This window comes from Phoca vitulina, unplaced genomic scaffold (assembly GCF_004348235.1).
Source record: "Phoca vitulina isolate PV1807 unplaced genomic scaffold, GSC_HSeal_1.0 scaffold52, whole genome shotgun sequence".
Taxonomy (NCBI): domain Eukaryota; kingdom Metazoa; phylum Chordata; class Mammalia; order Carnivora; family Phocidae; genus Phoca; species Phoca vitulina.
In genome coordinates, this window is record NW_022589755.1 from 2,168,849 (window position 1) to 2,190,796 (window position 21,948).

Sequence of the window (21,948 nt, forward strand, 5' to 3'; positions counted from 1 at the left end):
GCCTGGGTGGCTCAGTCGTTAAGCGTCTGCCTTCGGCTCAGGTCATGATCCCAGGGTCCTGGGATCGAGCCCCACGTCGGGCTCCCTGCTCTGCGGGAAGCCTGCTTCTGCCTCTCACACTCCCCTTACTTGTGTTCCCTCTCTCGCTGTGTCTCTCTCTGTCAAATAAATAAATAAAATCTTAAAAAAAAAAAAAAAAGAAAAAAGAAAATGTTCTTAAAATTTAGAAAAACAGAAAGGAAGAAAATATTTGTAATATAATACAAAGGGAAAGATATAAGAACACCTATAAATAAGCAAAAGACAACTAAGGAGGTATAAAAATGGACAAAATACGAGAATAGGCAAATTGCAGAAATACAGAAAATGAGTCCCGGCTCAACCTCACTAGTATTGAGATGCAAATTTAAATAATGTACTCCCAAAAAGTGGCAGGGGCATGGAGCAATAAGAATGGCGGCCTCACTGCCACTTTGGAGGCAGTGAAGTTTTTAAAATGTTCACTATAGTCCCTTTGGAGGGCAGTATGGTTAGTACATGAAACATTGGAAACAATCTAAAGTTCCATGGGGCATGACTAGAAATATTAGCAGCAGTTTGAAAGAATGCACCAGTGATACAGACATGGATGTATTTGACTAAAGGACATTGAAACAGCAAATTTTGTAGACTTGCACAGAATTATGTTTTTAACATGTTTCTAATACATTTAAATAAGTATGCGAACGTTTCGAAAAGGTTCTGGAGAGACACATGCCAACTGATAAGTGTTCCTTCTAGGGAGAAGACTGGGATTGGATATTCTGGTTAAGAGGAGACCTAGTGTTATCTGTAGTATTTGAAGTTCTAGGCAATAATGTAATAATATAAGAAATTTAAACTATGAAAAAATGAACTTATGGAAACTTGGGTAGCTAGCATGAGAGTTGGTGGCTAAGTCAAAACCTTTTCAGCAATTTGGAGAATCTCTCTTTGACTTGCTAGTCCCTCCCATGCATACAAAGATCTCAGTAACCCTTCCTATTCAGGGAAACTGATCTACAGCTACCTGGGGTAATCAAGCCGTATCATTTTTTCTTTTTTTTTAAAGATTTTATTTATTTGACAGAGACACAGCGAGAGAGGGTACACAAGCAGGGGGAGTGGGACAGGGAGAAGGAGGCTTCCTGCTAAGCATGGAAGGACCAGGACCCTGGGATCATGGCCCAAGCCGAAGGCAGACGCTTAACGACTGAGCCACCCAGGCGCCCCCATTTTTTAAAAGTAATTTCTACACCCAATGTGGGGCTCAAACAACACCAGGATCAAGAGTCACACACTCTGACTGAGCTCTATTGACTGATCCAGCCAGATGCCCCAAGCCATATCATTCTTAAATGTTGGAACAGTTAAGGATCGTAACATATGAAGAAAACTATCAGCTATTATAGTAAGGACCAAGAGACAGCACTAAACCTAAAGTGGAGAAAGTTACGTAATGACAGAAGAAAACTAAAAATTTATGTAAGATTTGAACAGGTTAATATGGAAAGCTATCAAAAAAGAAACAGAGGGACACCTGGATGGTTCAGCCGGATAAACGTCTGCCTTCGGCTCAGGTCATGATCCTTCTGGGATCAAGCCCCAGGTTAGGCTCCCTGCTCAGCAGGGAGTCTGCTTCTCTCTCTGCCCCTCCCCTGCTCATGCTCTCCCAAAGAAATAAAATCTTAAAAAAATAAAAAATTAGATAGTATTGTACACCTGAAACTAATATTTAAACACTGTTAACTATACTGAAATTAAAATGTTTAAAAATCATTTTTAAAGAAAAATATGTACAGAAAATAATGTTTTCTAGAAAAAAAAAGTCAGAACTCCTAAGAATGAAAAAATGTTATTGCTGTAATAAACTTAATAGAAGTTTTATCTTTTTTAAAAGATTTTATTTATTTATTTGACAGAGAGACAGCAAAAGAGGGTACATAAGCAGTGGGAGTGGGAGAGGGAGAAGCAGGCCTCCCGCTGAGCAGGGAGCCCAATGCGGGGCTGGATCCCAGGACCCTGGGATCCTGACCTGAGCCAAAAGCAGACGCTTAACGACTGAGCCACCCAGGTGCCCCTTAATAGAAGTTTTTTGTTTTGTTTTGTTTTTTTAAGATTTTATTTATTCAGGGGTGCCTGGGTGGCTCAGTTGGTTAAGCGACTGCCTCCGGCTCAGGTCATGATCCCGGAGTCCTGGGATCGAGTCCCACATCGGGCTCCCGGCTCAGCAGGGAGCCTGCTTCTCCCTCTGACCCTATCCCCTCTCATGCTGTTTCTCTCTCTCTCTCTCTCAAATAAATAAAATCTTTAAAAAAAAAAAAAAAAGATTTTATTTTTTATTTATTCATTTGACAGAGAGAGACAGACAGAGTGAGAGAGCACAAGCAGGCAGAGCCAGAGGCAGAGGGAGAAGCAGGCTTCCCGCCAAGCAAGGAGCCCGATGCGGGGCTCGATCCCAGGATCCCGGGATCATGACCCGAGCTGAAGGCAGACGCCCAACCAACTGAGCCACCCAGGCGCCCCCTTTAATAGAAGTTTTAAAGAAAATTAAGGAAACTTTCCAAATTCATAAATTAAAAGAAAATAAGAAACAAAAAGGACATAGAAGTTTAATTAATAGGAGTTTCAGAGAAGTTTACAGAGAAAATATAAGGGATATACCAAATAAATGAGAATCTTTCTAAACTCAAGAAAGTTATGAATATTCAGCTGGGAATAGCTCACTGAGTGCTGGGCAGGCTGAACTGGCAAAAACCACAATTACAACAGAAAAAAAGACATTCAGAAATATGCTTGTGAAATTTCAGAATATTGAAAGTGAAACCATCCTAAAAAGCTTTCAAAAAATGTGAATATTTCCTAAAAAGAACATCCAAGTTAGTGTTAGCCTTCCCTCCTATTAGTAATATTAGATAACAAAACAGAACAGCACCTTCCAAGTTATGAGGTAAAATTACTTTGAATCTAAAAGTCTATACATAAACAACAATAAAGCATGAGGCCAAACACTGATATTCTGTATATGCAGTTTGCTTCAGTTTACTTTCATTTACCCTTTATTAGGGTATTAAAGGATCAACTTTAGTAAAATCTGGATGGAAAAGGAAGGCGGCAGCAGGAAAGGCTTCAATAAACAATGGATCTAACCTGAGAAAGTGGTGTTGAGGATGACTAGGATTGTAGATTGCTCTACAACAATCAGACCAAATTACTGGTAGGCTAAGAATTCAGGGACTCAGTGAAGAAAGTCTTCAGGAAGACTGGAATAGGTTACGTTAATAAGTATGAAATCGGAGGATTTTAGCACTATGGTAAAGACGAGTTTTCCTTAGGAAAATGGAAAGAAAGGCAATTATTGGCTTTGGGAAAAACAAAGGGGAAACCATACCAGTTATCAGGTCTGAATATAAAACAAGCCCTGATGAAATGTGGTATGATTCATAGAATATAAAAAAGATAAACTGCATTTGACTGATATTAGGAAGAGAATCCTTTAAGCACAGACTGGGATCCTAACATTGGACCTATAGAGAAAGAAATGTAATCACATATTGCTTGGCTCCAACTCTTCAGAGAATATTTACCTAATGATAATGATCAAGTGCTATTTTATTTCCAATTTTATAATATATAGACAAGTCACTTATATATGTCACACATATACAAGTCACTGTCTGTATATATAGGCCTATATATTGCCTGTTTAATAATGTAAAAGGCAAAATGTAGCTGATAGATTGGATGGTGGGAGGTTGATAGCAATAATGAGAGAATGAATGAATACAAGGATAAGGGGCAATATCCTGATAGAGGGGATTCAAGAGATCTGTATAAATTTGATAGAATAAGAAATAAAGGTTAGCTAATAAACAGGAGACTGAATATATAATTTACTTAGCGGGATGAGTTAAAATTCTTATCTTTCCTAAGAAAGATTACTAAAGAGTCTATAGTTGATAAATGGAGAAACAGCAACTGCCATAAAGATTCTGACCGAGGGGGTGCCTGGGTGGCTCAGTGGGTTAAGGGTCTGACTTTGGCTCAGGTCATGATCTCAGAGTCCTGGGATCAAGCCCTGCATCAGGCTCCCCACTTAGGGGGCAGTCAGCTTCTCCTTCTGCCCCTCCCCCTGCTCAGCTCAGGCTCTTTCTCTCAAATACATAAAAAATCTAAAAAAAAAGATTGATGAAAACCTAATTCCAATCAGCTTAGGAGAAAGTATTTATTAGTAGTACCTGTAACTGAAAGGTGTAATGTTTATTTGGTACAGCTTCAAGCAGGTACTCAGACTCATCAGAGATTAATTGCTCTGCTTTCAGTTGTTTCATACTCTGGCAGATTCTTTCTTGGTGAAAAAAAATGTCATCTGATACTAGACTTAAAAGGTCCTTAGAGGGGCGCCTGGGTGGCTCAGTTGGTTAAGCGACTGCCTTCGGCTCAGGTCATGATCCTGGAGTCCCGGGATCGAGTCCCGCATCGGGCTCCCTGCTCGGCGGGGAGTCTGCTTCTCCCTCTGACCCTCCTCCCTCTCATGCTGTCTCTCATTCTCTCTCAAATAAATAAATAAAATCTTTAAAAAAAAAAGGTCCTTAGAGCTTTTAATCTCAAAAGGAAGGTGATCTTCTTTCTCTTAGCCTCCATGTCAGAGAGGAAAAATAGGATTTGCTCCAGTTTATGCTATGTGCATACTCTGGACCAATCACTGGGTCCATGGTATGGGATACTCTGGCCAGTCTGGCTTAAGTGCATATGCCTCCAGCAGCAGGATTGTATCACTGGATTGAACAGTTCACAAAATTCCCAAGGAATGGGGGCAGGGTCGACGGAGGTTGAGATTCAGTTCCCATCAAGAAAAAACTTGACCTGAACGGACATGAGGGCATTTATCGATTCACTAAATGTGTGACTCTTCCTGTGTTTTGCTGCAGGAAGAGTGTGTTTGATTAGGGGGTGCTGCCTCAGCCCCTGTAGCAAGGGGAAGTTAAACTGCCATGGCTGAAGTGGACTCAATTTAGCTATCTTGCCAGAAATCCTAAAATGGGTGCATGCTAGACAAGGCGACCTCAACAGCAAGAGACTACGGCTTGGGTGACAAGCGGTTAAGCCTCATCACCTGGACCATTCACGCCAAAAGACTTCAGGGAGTTCCTTTTAAAACCCTCCAAAGGTGGCTTCCTTCACAGAAGGTGTCAGAGACAACCAACAGAAAGTGCAGCTGTTTATATAAAGGACAGAAGACCTGATCTACAAAGAGGATTGCCTTCAAGTGAAGAAACTTCATTTTTACCCCACCTTTCCACTGTAAGTGGTACATACCCATAAGGAGGCAAATTCAAGGAGGAGCCTCTAAATGTATTTACTAATTTCTGAATTTAAAGAGGTGGAGGGGTGCCTGGGTGGCTCAGTCAGTTAAGTGTCCAACTCTTGATATCGGCTCACGTCATGATCTCAGGGTTGTGGGGTCGAGTTTCCCATTGGGCGTGGAGCCTGCTTGGGATTCTCTCTCCCTCTGCCCCTCCCCCTCTCTAAAAAATTAAAAAATAAATAAATAAAAATAAAGAGGTGGAACCAAGATGTATCTATCCATTTCTCCTTTCTGAAACCAAATTAAAACAACAAGAATAAGAAAAACATAGGAGAGCCATCTTTGATGAAGTGAAGAGGTATCTACAATTCTGAGCCTCAAAATCCGTAAGGAAATGCTGCTAAATGTGGTAAGAATCCTGAGAGGAAACTGATGCTGTATTGAAGAGTATAAAATTCCTCCAAAGCACCGTCATATCTGGAAAGGCAAAAGAAAAGGCACTTCGAGGGGTGCCTGGGTGGGTCAGTCAGTTGAGCGTCTGGCTCTGCACTCAGCATAAAGTCGGCTTGAGATTCTCTCTCCCTCTCCCTCTGCTCCTCCCTGCCCCCATGCTCTCTCTCAAATAAATAAAATCTTAAAAAAACAAAAACACCACACCACAGCACCTTGATTGGAACCACAGTGTTATTTCAAAAAGTCTGACTTTAGAAGCCTCCCTAAATTATTTACAGTTGCAGAGTGGCACGGTGAGTAGCTGAAGGGTCCAAGGAGGAAACACTTGGATTTAGAAAAGGTAATCTATCACGTGACAGGAGAAAAACTGCCAATGATATGCAAGGTTGCAAGGTAAAGGGGTGCCTGGGTGGCTCAGTCGTTAAGCGTCTGCCTTCAGCTCAGGTCATGATCCCAGGGTCCTGGGATCAAGCCCCGCATCGGGCTCCCTGCTCTGTGGGAAGCCTGCTTCTCCCTCTCCCACTCCCCGTGCTTGTGTTCCCTCTCTCGCTGTGTCTCTCTCTGTCAAATAATAATAATTAAAAAAAAAAAAAAAAAAGACTGCAAGGTAAAGGCTAAATCCTTATATTCCAAGTGTGTGGGCTATGGACTGGCAGTATCAGCATCACTTGATCATTTGTCAAAATTCCAGAATATTGGGCCCTAATCCAAACCTACTGATTCAGAATCTGCATCTCTATAAGATCCCCAGGTGATCTGAATACACAGTAACGTTTGAGAATCACTGGGCTAAAACAAATTTTCTGCCAGTCTGGAGCACTGCCCTTGGATAAATAACTACATCAAGAAGAGCTCTATTCATTCAAAAATTTAGAAGTCTAGCCTTTAAGAGAACCTATAGAATAATGTTAGACTAAGACTTAACAGAACTTCCTTCCATCAAAACTGAACAACAAAAAAGTGCCAGCACCAATGAAAGAGTAAAGTGATATGACCTCACATCACACACTAAAAGTTTCATACAGAAACAACAAGGCCACACTAAAAGAATATGCCAGGATCTTTGGTACTTTCTGCCCTTGGTAAGACTAGCAATAATGGGAGAAAAAAGTAGGTAGAAGAAATTTTGAAAAACTATACTAATATATCCCAACTTGGTGAGCAAGATATAGGCAGCACTGAATAAAGTGCATAAAATTCGTCTAAGAATCCCTCATTCTAGAGAAATGGTAGTTTGAATAGAAAAGGCAAGTTAAAGATCTATTAGAATTTGCCTTTTTTTTTAAAAGAAGATTTTATTTATTTATTTGACAGAAAGAGCAAGAGAGCACAAGCAGGGGGAGCAGCAGAGGGAGAGGGAGAAGCAGGCTCCCTGCTGAGCAGGGAGCCCAATGCCTGAGCCTGATCATGACCTGAGCCTCCCAGCACCCTGGGATCATGACCTGAGCCGAAGGCAGATGCTTAACAACTGAGCCACCCAGGTGCCCCTTGCCTATCTTTCTGATCCAGGAACTTCTCCTCCAAAAATATTGGTAAAGATTTTTAAAAGCACATGTACAAGAATGTAAATTGCAACACTTTTTTGTTTAAACTCTACATCCATAGTGATCCCTGTTCTCCTTAAATGTGTATTTGAGGTATGCACTTCTGGTGAAGACAGAATTATGGGGGAATAGTTTATCCTCCCATCTGAAACAGTAAAAACTGGACAAAATATATGAAACCTTGGTTTCAAGACACTGGACATAAGGCAACAAGACTGAGATCCTTGAAAAATGGGAAACAAATGAGGGGAGTACTAGGATTTACCCAAATAACTACATAGAGTTTCCAGGCTATCGTCTGAGTTGAGGACACGGATCTGGGAGTTAGGGACATTGAGGTGGCTGGAGTTCCCAGGATGAAGTGCCTGAGAGCTCTTAGAGAAAAAAACCTTTAGACATCAGAATTTTTTATCTGGATAAATACTAGTTTTTACCTAAACACTGATCAGTGCATGCATGTGAGGAAATCACCTGAATTACCTGGGGAAACAATGGATAGAATTACAAAGAGAAATGGACAAATCCAAAATTATAATAAGAGATTCTGACACACATCTGTCATAAGAACAAGTAGACAGAAAATCATAAAGGATATTGAAGACTTGAACTGCACTATCAGCCAACTTGACCTGACATTTTAAAAACCCTCCACCCAAGAATAGTATACAAATTATTTTCATATGCACCCAGAATAGTTACTGAAATAGACCATATTCCAGGCTTTAAAACATATCTCAATAAACTTAAAAGGATTCAACTCATACAAAATGTTTCCTAACCAGAAGGGATTAAATTAGAAACCAGTAAATGAAAGATACTTGGAAAATCTCCAAATGTTTGGACCTAAATGGTAACCCATGGGTCAAGAGAAAAATCAAAGGGAAAATAGGAAGTATTTTAAATTGAATAAAACTTAGAATACAGCATGTCAAAATGTGTGGGATGCAACTAACAGTTCTTAGAAGGAAATGTAATAGTACTAAGTTACAAAATTTTGAAAGCTCCTAGTGACTTTAATTTCCACCTTAATTAGAAAATGAAGAGCAATGAAACACAAAGTTAGCATAAGAATGGAAATAATTACTAATAGAAATAAATGAGATAGGAAACAGAAAAATAAAAGCAGGTCAATAAAACCAATGTATCTTCATTCAGACTGCTGAAAAAAAAATACACAAGTTACCAATATCCGGAATGGCAAAGGTGATGTCACCACAAATTCTAGTTACGAAATGGGTAAGAGAATGTTGTGAACTTTATGGAAATAATTTGACAACTTAGGTGAAATGAGAAAATTTCTTGAAAGAAACTACCAAGCTTTCTCAAGAAGAAACAGATAATCTGAACAGTTATTTTAAAAATGGAATTTGTAATTTAAGTCTCCCAAATATTTTCAGACATCTTACTGTTATTGCTAGTTTAGTTCTGCTACAGACAGGGAATGTACTTTATGTAACTGTTCAAAACTTAAAATTTGTATTATAGTCGTGTGTACTTCATGTATACTCGAAAAGAATGTATTCCGCTTTGTGGTGTTTTATAAATGTCAACTAGTTAACTTGGTCCGTTGTGTTGTTCTGGCCTTCTATATTCTGATTTTGTGTCTACTTCTTCTACTAATAGCTGAAAGACAATGGTGAAATCCCCAATAGTGAATTGGTCTATTTGCCCTTTCTGTTTTTTCACTTGTGTAACTTGTACCTCTGTAACTTGATACATATACACACACTTAGGATTGTTGTTTACCTGGAAATTGATCCCTTTGTTATATAAGATTTCTCTTTATCCCTGATTACATTTGTTGTTCTAAATCAGCTTTACCTGATACTAATATAGTGATTCCAACTTTCTTTTTGTGTTTGCATGATCTATCTTTTCCCCACTAGTTAACTTTTAATTATTTATGCCTATATAAAGTGTGTTTCTGCTAGCATACACTTGGGTCCTGTTTCTCCAGTCTTACAATGTCTTGTCTTAACTGGTATGCGTAGACCATCTGCATTTTCTTTTAAGATTTTATTTACTTGAGAGAGATCATGAGCAGGGGGAGAGGCAGAGGGAGAAGAACACTCCCCGCTGAGCAGGGAGCCTGATGCGGGGGCTCAATCCCATCACTCTGGGCTCGTGACCTGAGCCGAAGGTAAACACTTAACCAACTGAGCCACCCAGGCACCCCTAGACATCTATATTTGATGTAATTTAAAAATATATATATTTGGATTAAAATCAATCCATCCTCTTAACCATTTTCTAATTGTTCTATTCTCCAGCTTTTGTTCTTTTTCTGCCTTCTATTGGGTTAACTGAGTATTTTTAAATTATTCCATTTTATTCTATTAACTTTACCTCCTTAAAAAGTTTTAGTGATTAACCTAAAGTTAACAACATATATCTTTAATTAACCAGAATATATCATCATCTTGTGGCACTCAACAAGATCCTAAACAACATATTCCCAGTTTCTGTCTCCCATCCTTTGCACTTGTCATGCATTTTACTTTTACATGTGGTAAACACACAAAGCATGTTACTGTTTTAAAATTATCTTTTAGACATCTACATAAGTGAAGAAAAGAAGTATTTTACCTTCATTTATTCCATTTCTCTTCTTTCCTTTGTGTATATCCAAGCATTTGTTATGGTTTCACATTCCTTCTGCTTCAAGAACTTCATTTATTTCAAATAGAGAGGTCTTATGGCAACGTATTGTTTTTGAGAAGGTCTTCATTCCTCTATCAATTTTGAAAGGTATTTCCATCAAGTTTCAATAGACAGCTTTTTCCTTCTAGCACTTTACAAATGTCATTATTGTCCTCTAGTTTGCATTACTTCTAAGTCTACTGTAATTTTTTTTCCCCTAAGTCTGCTGTAATTCTTATCATTGTTTCTTTGTAATTAAAAAATCTTTCTTGGTATTCTCTGAGCTTTATATACCTATGTTCTGGTGTCATTCAGCCATTATTATATCTTCAAATATTTCTTCTGCTCCATTTTGTCTATTCCTTCTGGGATTCCAGTTATGCATGTGTTGGACCAGTAGACCTTTCCCTACAGCTCTTAGATGTTCTTTTTTGTCACTTCCCTGTACCCCTTGCCCCGCCCCCCCCAATTTGTTTTGGTTTGGGTGATTTTTACTGACCTACTTTCAACGTCACTTACTCTTTCCTTGACTGTGTATTATTGATGAGCTTGTTGAAGGCACTGTTTGTGTTGATTTCTAGCATTTCCATCATTCATCTCTCTGCTCAAATGACCCATGTAATTTGCCTGTTGTGCAACTTTTTTATTAGAACTTTAACATATTATAAATTGTCCAACAGCTATGTAACTTCTGAGTAGTTCTGGATTCTTCTGTCACTTGGTGGGGGTGGGAAGTGTAGATTTTTCTTGCTTTTTTGTATGCCTTGTAATTTTGCCCCCCGCCCACCCCAGCTAGGAATCTTGTGTAGGACAGTAAAAACAGAGGTAAACAGATTTCCTGGAAATGGCCGTGTCATTCCTTCTGTTAAGCCTTGTGTGTGTGTGTGTTGGGGCGGATGTCATTAATACAGACAGGAATTGGACTAGGTTTAAGTTTGGTTGTTGCTGTGGTTACCCAGAGTTCACCCGTCTTCAAACATTACTAGTGATTCCTTAAAATGTGAGCCTGTTTTCCCAAGGGTTTATCTCCATGTCTGGGTCACCTTCAGGTTTAAGTGTTCCGTGTCAATTATGCCTCAGAGAACATCTGATATACTAAAACATTTTCATTAATTCATTTATTCACCCAATATTTAATAAGTGCTGACTACTTCCTGTGCGCCAGTCACTGTACTAAATACTGAAATCTGCAATTCCCTTAATACTCCACAACCCTCTGCCACTATTCTGTGTATCTGTACTTTCTCTTTGCCCTCAGTAGCCTTCCAACTTTTGTGTGCCTAGCCAACTTTAATGTCCTGTTCTTCCTTTAATATGGTCACTATCTCCAAGTGATCCCTGTCCCCAAGTCCTCCATTCACCTTGGAATTCACCATCCTCTTCTAATACCTGTGTACCTTAGATGTTTCCACATTTAACATCCTGTATTTCCTTATAAACTCTAAGTGTCTGCGGGGCGCCTGAGTGCCTCAGTCGGTTAAGCGGCTGCCTTCGGCTCAGGTCATGAGCCCAGAGTCCTGGGATCGAGCCCCAAGTCAGGCTCCCTGCTCAGCAGGAGAGCCTGCTTCTTCCTCTCCCTCTGCCTGCTCTGCCTACTTGTGCTGTCAAAAAATAAATAAAATCTTTAAAAAGAAAACCTAAATTAAACCGGGGTGCCTGGGTGGCTCAGTCATTAAGCATCTGCTTTCAGCTCAGGTCATAGTCCCAGGGTCTTGGGATCGAGCCCCGCATCGGGCTCCCTGCTCGGCAGGAGGCCTACTTCTCCCTTTCCCACTCTCCCTGCTCATGTTCCCTCTCTCACTGTGTCTCTCCTGTCAAATAAATAAATAAAATCTTAAAAAAAAAACAAAACAAAACCAAAACTCTGTCTGTAAGCAAGAACAGTGTCTTATTAGCGTGCGTGCGTGTGTGTGTGTGTGTGTGTGTATGGTTTGTGACCAATGATTTAGAAACAATCTCTATGGCAGACTGGCAGAAGAATTAAACAAAGGGAAGGGTATGGAAGGGGAGGGAGAACAGACATGCCTCTCCATGAGCCTTTTCTGTGTTATTTGCTCACCTATTTGCTCCAAGTGTCAGAAATATTTTATGCTGATTTTACAGAACTACTATAACAAGCGTAAATGAAAATTAGCTCTTCTGTTATCCTGTACGCATGCTCACCCTTCGCAAATCTGGATGTTATTTTCCCAGTTGTGGTCACAGAGTGACCTAAAGCTATGTGGTCATGCATTTCACAGTTATCTTAACAGGAGATGGGTGTTTTTAAAAAATGGCTTTTGCAGAATAGTGCAACTGTATATAGCCCAGTAACAAAAGAGAACTCTGATTTTATTTCTCACATACTTTGCATAAGCTGGAAACAGAGACTAAAAGCTATTATATATGATTAGCTGACAGGAAAATAGCCTGGTACATAAATTCAGGGTATTTCCCCCTGTATTAGCCAGCTTGGGCTTCCATAACAAAATACCACAGACTAGGTGACTTAAACAAAAGAAACTTACTTTTCAGTTTTGGAGGCTAAAAGTCCGAGATCAGGGTGTCACATGGTTGGGTGGTAGTGAAGGCTAGCTTCCTGGCTTATAGACAGCCATCTTCTTGCAGTATCTTCACAAAGTAGAAAAAGCAAGCTCTCTGGCATCCTTTCTTTTTTTCAGACACTAATCCTATCATGATGCACCCTCATAACCTCATCTATCCCTAAATAGCTCCCAAAGGTCCCATTTCAAAATACCATCACATTAGAGGTTAGGGGTCTGAAATATGAATTTTGAGAGGACATATTCAAGAAATGGCATCTCATTTTTCCACCAATCACTTACTGCACGCCAGGGTTCTTACATGAAAATACCAATGTTTATTTATATAAATATAGACAAATTTATTTTCAATAAAACAGTAACAATTTCTCCCTGCTTTTAAGTTCTCATTTCTCTGGTTTCTTTTTTCCCATTAGCCTGTCTCAGGCTTGTTAGGTTTTTCACACCATGAATATCATATATTTTCATATGGAGACAATATGGTAATGACAACTGATTCACACAATTATGAGTGCTATCTTTATCCACTTGAAGACTCTTCTCTTTTCTCACCCACAATTTTCTGCCAGCTGGAAGTAGCACCCTGGTTTGCCCAGGAAATCTCTTATATGTGATAGTTCCAGTCCTAAGAGACAAACTCAAACTCATTCTTCATGTGACCTTAAATCAGGCTCAAAGCCCCATCCAGAAATATGGACTTTGCAGTTCTACTTTGTTGTATGTGACTAATGAAATAGCTTTAAATTACACTGGAAATAAAGTATCAGTAATTCTTACCACATGAGGAGTAGTATTCATTAAAAATGACTGATCCAATCATCCGAGCTTGCTATTTTGAAATTAAGACCTATGGTAAGGTCATGGCCTCAGCTGATGACAAATCATCTGGTCAAAGTCATCAATGACTTTTGCTCTTTGGCTTTCAAAGTGGGACACATCATCAAATGGTCCCATTTTTACAAAATTTATGTTATAAACAAATGCATTTTCCTATGCCTTGGTCTCTCCTACTTTGAAAGCCTCACTCTATGCTTTCACATATTTAAAACAAACTTAGGCTTTTTCTTCAGAATGTGTATTCTGATGTCGAATCAGGGATGAACTCCGACTATATGCCTTCCCACATTTACTACATTCATATGGTTTCTCTGAAGAATGACTTCTCTGATGCCGAATAAGATCCGAGCCACTGCTAAATGCCTTCCCACATTCATTACATTCATAGGGTTTCTCTCCAGTATGACTTCTTTCATGTAGAATAAGGGATGTGCGTTGACTAAAGGCCTTCCCACATGTTTTGCACGTATATGGCTTTTCTCCAGTGTGAATTCTTTCATGTTGGGCAAGGTGTGCACTCTGACTGAAGGCCTTCCCACACTGATCACATTCATAGGGTCTATCTTCAGTATGAATTCTCTTATGTCGAGTAAGAGATATTCGGTGACTGAAGGCTTTTCCACATTCTTCACACTGATAGGGTTTTTCTCCAGTATGAATTCTCTGATGTTCAATAAGAAATGACTGACGGCCAAAAACTTTACTACATTTATTGCATCTGAAAGGTTTCTCTTCAGAATGAATGTTCTGATGTATTTTAAGGTTTGCAGTTCCAGAAAACATCTTTCCACATTCCTTACATTCAAACATTTTCTTTTTCCTTGTATGAACTTTCTGATGTTGAATAAGGGATGAATGCCGATTACAGACCTTCTCACATTTACTGCATCTGTACAGTTTCTCTCCATTATGAATTCTTAGATGTAGAATAAGGGTTGAAAGCCGCCTGAAGACCTTCTCACATTTATCACATTTGTAGGTTTTCTTTGACGTGTGAATTCTCTGATGAAGCATAATGGATGAAATCCTATTAAAGGATTTTCCACATGCTCTACATTTATAAGGATTCTCTAAATGGTGACTTTTCTGCTGTGGATTCTGACTTAACACCTTCTCACTTTCATGGGTTTTCTCTCCAGTATGATTTCTTTTATGTATAACAAGGGCTGATTTCTTATTGAAGCCTCTCCCACATTTATTGCATTTATGAATTTTCCTTCCACTGTGAAATTTCTTATGAAGTAATAGGGATGACATTCGAATGAAGTCTTTCCCACACTTTCCACACTGGTGGATGTTCTCAACAAAACTAATTTTCTGGCCCACACTGGGAGGTGGGCACTGACTCAAGGCCCTCCCACAGTCAAAGGTTTCCTTTCCATTATGAACTTTCCCATGTAGAATAAGAGATGTTCTTTGAATGAAGCTTTCTCCACATTTATCACATTTATAGCTTTTCCTTCCATTGTGAATTTTCTGATGAAGAATGAGGGATGAGATCTGTCTGAAAGCTTTTCTACAATTACTGCATTCATAAGGCTTCTCTCCAGCATGAGATTTCTGATGAAGTTTAAGAGATAAGCTTTGACCAAAGGTTTTCCCACAGTCATTACATTTTAAAGATTTCTTCCCTGAATGCACCTTCCTGGGTTTTATTAGAACTGAACTCTTCTTGCAGCCTCTCTTTCCTGTGGGAACTTTCTGTGATGCAGAAATTGGTTTCTGATAGATGCTTTGCCCAGATTTGCTGCACAGATTTGGAGGTAACTTCCTGGTCTCAGATTTAGACCCTGAGTCTGAAAGATAGCAAGAAATTCAATATTTGTTTTCCTATGCTGGAAAAATGAAGCTTCTGTGCAGTCATTATCAATGATGATAATAATAATACTTATCAAACATAATAACAATGATGACTTAGTCTCATTATAATTTTAGCATAATAAGGGCTTTATAGAAATATTTAATAATTAGAATTCAGGAAATCTTGCAATTTGAAATTAATAAAATTAAAGTTTTATTTGTAGGATAAATTCATACCATATGCTACATTAAACTCCATAGATTCTTCATTGGATGAATGTACTTTTATTATATGAAATGTCTAAAATGACAGAAGATAACTACAGACAGAAAGTAAATTAGTAGTTGCCTGGGGCTGGAGGTGGGAATAGGGATTAACTGTAAATGGACATGAAGAGTTTTATTAGGGTGACAAAAATATTCTAAAACTAGATTATGATGATGGCTACATAACTTGTTAAATTTATCAAAAACCACTGAATTATACACTTAAAATGGGTGAATTTTACAATTTTACAATATGTAAATTAGGACTCAATAAAGTAAATTTTTTTGTGAAGTCATAAATTTTTAAAATGTATTCTTAAAATCAAATTTTTAAAAAACAACAACTGGACTTCTGGTGTCTGGTTCCTCATGTAAGAGGCTTGGAAAGCACAACTTCATCCAAACAAGTAAGAAGCTAAGTACAAACCACTGCCTCCAACTCCGGTTGCTTCTAGCCATCCTGTCCCTCCTAGGGGCAGGGGGGATGGGGATGGACTGAGAAACTTGTGATGTTCACACTCCAGAGGCAAAGGCACCCTAAAAGACTGAGGCCTAATCCTAGGACCACAGAATGCGTCCCATCCCAACATACCTCATCACTAACTGTTTACAACAGTTCTTTCTACCTGGTACATCACCTCTGGCCATTAAGAAAAAATTACAAGGCAGTGCTCGCTTCGGCAGCACATATACTAAAATTGGAAGAAAAAATTACAAGGCATACCAAAAGGCAAAACACACAATTTGAAGAGACAGAGCAAGCATGAGAACCAGACTCAGATATGGCAGGGATGCTAGAATTATCAGACCAGAAATTTAAAACTGATTAATATGTTAAGGGCTCTAAGAGATAAAGTATACAGCATATTAGAACAGATGAGCAATGTAAGCAAAGAGATGGAAATGCAAAGAATCAAAACATTAGAGATCAAAAACACTATAACAAAAAAACACTATAACAAAGAATGCCTTGGATGGGCTTATTAGTAGATTCAACATAGCTGAAGAAAGATTCTGTGAGCTAACTTATCAACAGAATCCTTAAAAACCAGAAAGCAAAGTAAATAAAGACTGGGAAACAAAACAAAACAAAACAAAAAACAAACCTAGACTCTCCAAAGACTGTGGGACAACTACAGAAGAAGTAACAAATGTGTTATGAGAATGCCAGGATAAAAAAAAGAGAAATGAAAGAAGAAACATTTGAAGCAATAATGAGTGAGAATATCCCAAATTAATGTCAGACAACAAATCATGATTCAAGATGCTCAGAGAACACCAAGCAGGAAAAATGCTAAGAAACCTATACCTAGGCATGTCTTTTTCAAATTGCAGGAAATTAAAGATAAAGAAAAATTCTTGAATGACGACATAGGGGAAAAAGGACCTCACCTACAGAGAACAATGAATTGCATCCAAATTATTAGAGACCATGCAAGCAAGAGAAGTGGAGTGAAATATTTAAAATGGTGACAGAAATAAACCACCAACCTAGAATTCTGTACTCTGTCAAAATAGCCTTCAAAAGTGAGAGGAAAAAAGACTTTCTCAGATGAATAAATATTGAGGGAATTTGTGGCCAGCAGTACCGCCTTGCAAGAATGTTAAAAGAGGTCTGTTAGAAGAAAAATAATACAAGTCAGAAACTTGGATCTACACAAAGAAGGGAAAAGCAATGAAGAAAGAATAAGTGAAGACAAAAAATCCCTTTATTTTTCTTATACTTAATTGACCAAAACAATAATAGTTTGTTCAAAATAATAGAAACAATGTATTCAATTGTGTATTCTTATGTATTTATCCTATGTATACATGTAAATATATACATATTTGCTTATATATACATACTTGCTTACATATATTTATATATAAATGAAGTGAATGACAGCAATGATACAGATGATAGGAGGAAGGAATTACCATTATTATTATAAAGTCCTCACACTACCCATAAAGTGGTATAGTGTTATCTGAAAGTGGACCTGGATTAGCTGTAAACGTATAAATTCTAGGGCAACCACTTAAAAAAAAAAAAAAAGATATATTATAGATACCTATATCTATATCTATATATCTGATATGCTAAGGAAGGACAGAAAATGGAATCATAGAAATGCTCATTTAAAACCACAATAGGAAGGGGCACCTGGGTGGCTCAGTCAGTTAAGCATCTGCCTTTGGGTCAGGTCATGATCCCAGGGTCCTGGGATTAAGCCCCTCATCGGGCTCCCTGCCAGCGCGGAGTCTGCTTATCCCTCTCCCCCACTCTCTCTCAAATAAATAAATATTTTTTTAAAAAATTGAATTAAATTAAAAAATAAAACCACAATAGGCAGAAAAAGAGTGGAAGACAAAAACAGGAACAAAGAATAAAGACAACAAATAGAAGTATTTATTATATATGTAGTAGATATCAATCCAACTATATCAATAATCACTTTGAGGGCGCCTGGGTGGCTCAGTTGGTTAAGCAACTGCCTTCGGCTCAGGTCATGATCCTGGAGTCTCCGGATCGAGTCCCGCATCGGGCTCCCTGCTCAGCAGGGAGTCTGCTTCTCCCTCTGACCCTCCCCCCTCTCATGTGCTCTCTCTCGCTCTCTCATTCTCTCTCTCAAATAAATAAATAAAATCTTTAAAAAAAAAAAAAAATCACTTTGAATGTCAACAGTCTAAACCAATTAAAAGAGACTGAATTTAATCTAATTCAGAGTGAATTAAAAAACACAGTCCAACTGTGTGCCTATTAAGAAACTCACTTTAGGGCGCCTGGGTGGCTCAGTTGGTTAAGCGACTGCCTTCGGCTCAGGTCATGATCCTGGAGTCCCTGGATCGAGTCCCGCATCGGGCTCCCTGCTCGGCAGGGAGCCTGCTTCACCCTCTGACCCTCCCCCCTCTCATGTGCTCTCTCTCTCTCTCTCCTTCTCTCTGTCTTAAATAAATAAATAAAATCTTTAAAAAAAAAAAAAAAAGAAACTCACTTTAGATATAAAGACGCAGATTAAAAGTAAATGAATGGAGAAAAATATACCATGGTAACACAAATCAAAAGAAATCAAAAGAAAGGAGGAGTAGCTATATTAATTTTAGACAGAGCTGACTTAAAAGCACTGAAAGTTATCATGGATAAAGGGGGGCATTATATAATGACAAAGGAATCAATTCTTCAGAAGACATAACAATTCTTAGTGGGTATATGCCGAACAACAAAGCATCAAGTTACAAGAGATAAAAACTGATAAAACCACAAGGAGAAATGTATGAATCCACTATCATAGTTAAGACACTTTAACATCCCTCTCTCATAAATGAAAAGATCCAGAAAGCAGAAAAATCAGTGGAACTCAACCATACCTTCATTCAACTGGATACAACTGACATCTATAGACTACTTCATTCAACAACAGCAGAAGTCACATTATTCTCAAGCTCACATAGAAAATTCACCAAGATGGACCACATTCTGGACCTTAAAACATACCTTAACAAATAACAGAAATGACACAGTGCTCTCAGACCACAGTGAAATTAAACTAGAAATTAGTAACAGAAATATCACTGGAAAATCCCTAACTACTTGGAGATTAAATAATACATTTCTAAATAACACATGAAATCACAAAAGAAATTTTTAAATATTTTGAACTAAATGACAATAAAACACAACTTTGGGGCACCTGGGTGGCTCAGTCAGTTGGTCACTATTGACTATTTCTTTTGATACGCAGATGTTGCTACAAAGCAACTAAGACAGTGTGGTAGTGGAAAAAAAATAAAGACCAATAGAACAGAATAGAAAGCCAAGAAATAAACTCTTGCATATCTAGTCAAATGATTTTCAACAAGGGAGCCAAGGTTACTCAATGAGGAAAGGACAGTCTCTTCCACAATCAGTGTTGGGAAAACTGGATATCTACATGGAAAAGAATGATCTTGGACCCTTACCTTACACCTCACACAAAAATTAACTCAAACAGATTAAAGACCTAAATGTAAGACCTAAAACTACTGAAATCTTAGAAGAAAACATTGGGGGAAAAGGTTCAGGATATTAGATTTGGCACTAATTTCTCAGATATGACACCAAAAAGCACAGGCAACAAGAACAACAAAAGACAAATGGGACTACATCTGCGTACAAATAAAAACAATAGTGTGAAAAGGCAACCTATGGAATAAGAGAAAATAATTACAAATCATCTATCAGATAAGGGACTAATATACAGAATATATGAAGAACTATAAGGGGGCCTGGGTGGCTCAGTCATTAAGTGTCTGCCTTCCACTCAGGTCATGATCCCAGGGTCTTGGGATCAAGCCCCGCATCGGGCTCCCTGCTCCATGGGAAGCCTGCTTCTCCCTTTCCCACTCCCCCTGCTTGTGTTCCCTCTCTCGCTGTGTCTCTCTGTGTCTCTCTGTGTCAAATAAATAAAATCTTAAAAAAAAAAAAAAAACTGTAACTCATCAACAAATGACAATCCTATTTTCAGAAATGGGCAAAGGAGTTGATAGACACTTCTCCAAGGAAGATAGACACATGGCCAATAAACACATGAAAAGATGCTCAACCTCACTAATCATTAGGGAAATGCAAATCAAACCCACAATATCATCTCACACCCATAAGGATGGCCACTATCAAAAAAACAAAAAGTCACGTGTTGACAAGAAGTTGAAACATTTGCACATCGTTGGTGGAAATGACAAATGGTGCAGCCACTATGGAAAACAGTATGGAGATTCCCCAGATAATAAAAAATAGATCTATCATATGATCCAGCAATCCCACCTCTGGTTACATACCCCAAAATTTGAAATCAGGATCTTAAATACATATCTGTACTCCTATGTTCGTTGCAGCATTATTCAAAGTAGCCAAGAAGCAGAACACCCCAAATATCCATTGATAAATGGATAAAGAAAATATGATATATACAATGAAATATTATGCAGTCTTAAAAAAAAAATAAGATCCTGTCACATGCTACAACATGGATGAAGCTCAAGGAAATTATGCTCAGCAAGAAAAAAGGACAAATACTGTATGATTTGATTCATACAAAGTATCCATGGTGCTCAAAATCAGAGAAATACAAAGAAAGGTGGCTACCAAGGGCTAGGTGGAAGGGTGGAGGGAGAATTAGTGTTTAGTAAATATAGTTTCAAAAGTTATTACAAGATGGAAAAGTTCTGGATATCTGTTGCACAACAATGTGAATATACTTAATTCTACACTTTAAAATGGTTAAGATGATAAATTCAATGTTATGATTGTTTTACAATTAAAAAAACTCAGGGGTGCCTGTTGGTTAAGAATCCGACTCTTGAGCTCAGGGTCATTAAATTCAAGCCCCATGCTGGGTTCCATGCTAGGTGTGGACCCTACTTAACAAACAACAACAACAACAAAAAAGCCACTCATAGAACTGTTAAAATAAATAAGTAAAAATAACCTAACCAAAGAGAAATCTATCAGAAAACGGAACGAGTTCTTAGAAAGTAGTCAAAATGAACAGTTGTGGAAAATTTTTTTTTTTTTTTTAAAGAATGAAGAAAACCATGCAAATTTGAACATTACCATTAACAATGCTATCATGAGAGAAGGTGGAATATGCCGAGGCAGGGAATGTGATAGGTGGGGATAAGGGCATTAAGAGCTGAGCTTCTGAGACCAGAATTTGGGGTTCAAACCCAGCTGTGCTGCCACTTCCTAGCTGGGTTACCCTAGGCAAGTCACTGAACTTCCTTGATCTTTGGTTTCCTCATAAATAAAACAGGAATAATAACAGTACCTACCTTATAGGACTGGGAGGAACCTGTACAAGCATGTCTGCTACCTAGGAAGGGTTTATTAAATGTTGGTTATTCTTCTGGGGGCTCACACTACAGACTAGAATTTTCTTTACAGGCCTGGGGGCCTTTAAGGTATGGAAACTGGCAGTTTGCAAACATCTTCAAGAGGCTGCCCTCTCAAGATGGAGGGTGCTCTTACAAACGATAGCAACAAGTAAGCCTTGATTCTCTGTCACTCACCCACACCCCGGCGTTTCCTCACTGGCTCCACTATCCAAGGTGCTTTCCCTTTCTCCAATAAGGTGATCACATTTGGCCTCCGAAAGCAAAGTCCTGCATTCAGGAAAAACATCAGCACTGAGCATGACATGGGTGCCACAGACGTCAGAGCCAAGCCCTGTGTCAACGGGAATGGGGATTTATGAGCACAAAGGGAGCACAGAGGATGTGAAGGGCAGGTGGAGGAGGAGGACGATCAAAGTTCAGTTATAGCAAGCAGAATTGCTCATTTCTAACTCTACAAAGCCAATTATTCTCTTGAAAAATCAGACCAGAAACTCCTGAGGCTGGCTATTAAGCTGCTGCCTTTCAGCTCCCAATCCCACCCTTCTCTGATCTGTTTTGTGTGCAGGGGCTGGGGCTCTGCAAACTACACTTCTTCACCAGAAGCTCCCTGTCAGCATCCACCAACAGGGGCTCTGCTGGTTTTAATTCTGCTTCTTTTTTCCCCTACACTCTCAGAATTAGC

The 21,948-nt window shown here is 38.7% G+C and overlaps 1 protein-coding gene across 9 annotated transcripts in view; it reads right to left on the reverse strand.

The window, feature by feature from the left end:
• The window catches only part of ZNF667 (zinc finger protein 667), an 81,679-nt gene that overhangs the window by 28,897 nt on the left and 30,834 nt on the right, over positions 1-21,948 (reverse strand). For 7 of the 9 annotated variants that reach the window (XM_032388129.1, XM_032388126.1, XM_032388130.1 and 4 more), the window contains 2 exons: positions 21,441-21,533; positions 12,226-15,139 (listed from right to left, as the gene is read on the reverse strand). In XM_032388129.1, coding sequence (XP_032244020.1) covers positions 13,560-15,139; positions 21,441-21,533 — 1,673 coding nt within the window. In that variant the 3' untranslated portion in view covers positions 12,226-13,559. Of the gene's footprint in view, positions 1-12,225; positions 15,140-21,440; positions 21,534-21,948 lie in introns of those variants that run through there. The other 2 variants (XM_032388131.1, XM_032388123.1) reach the window with 2 other exon arrangements.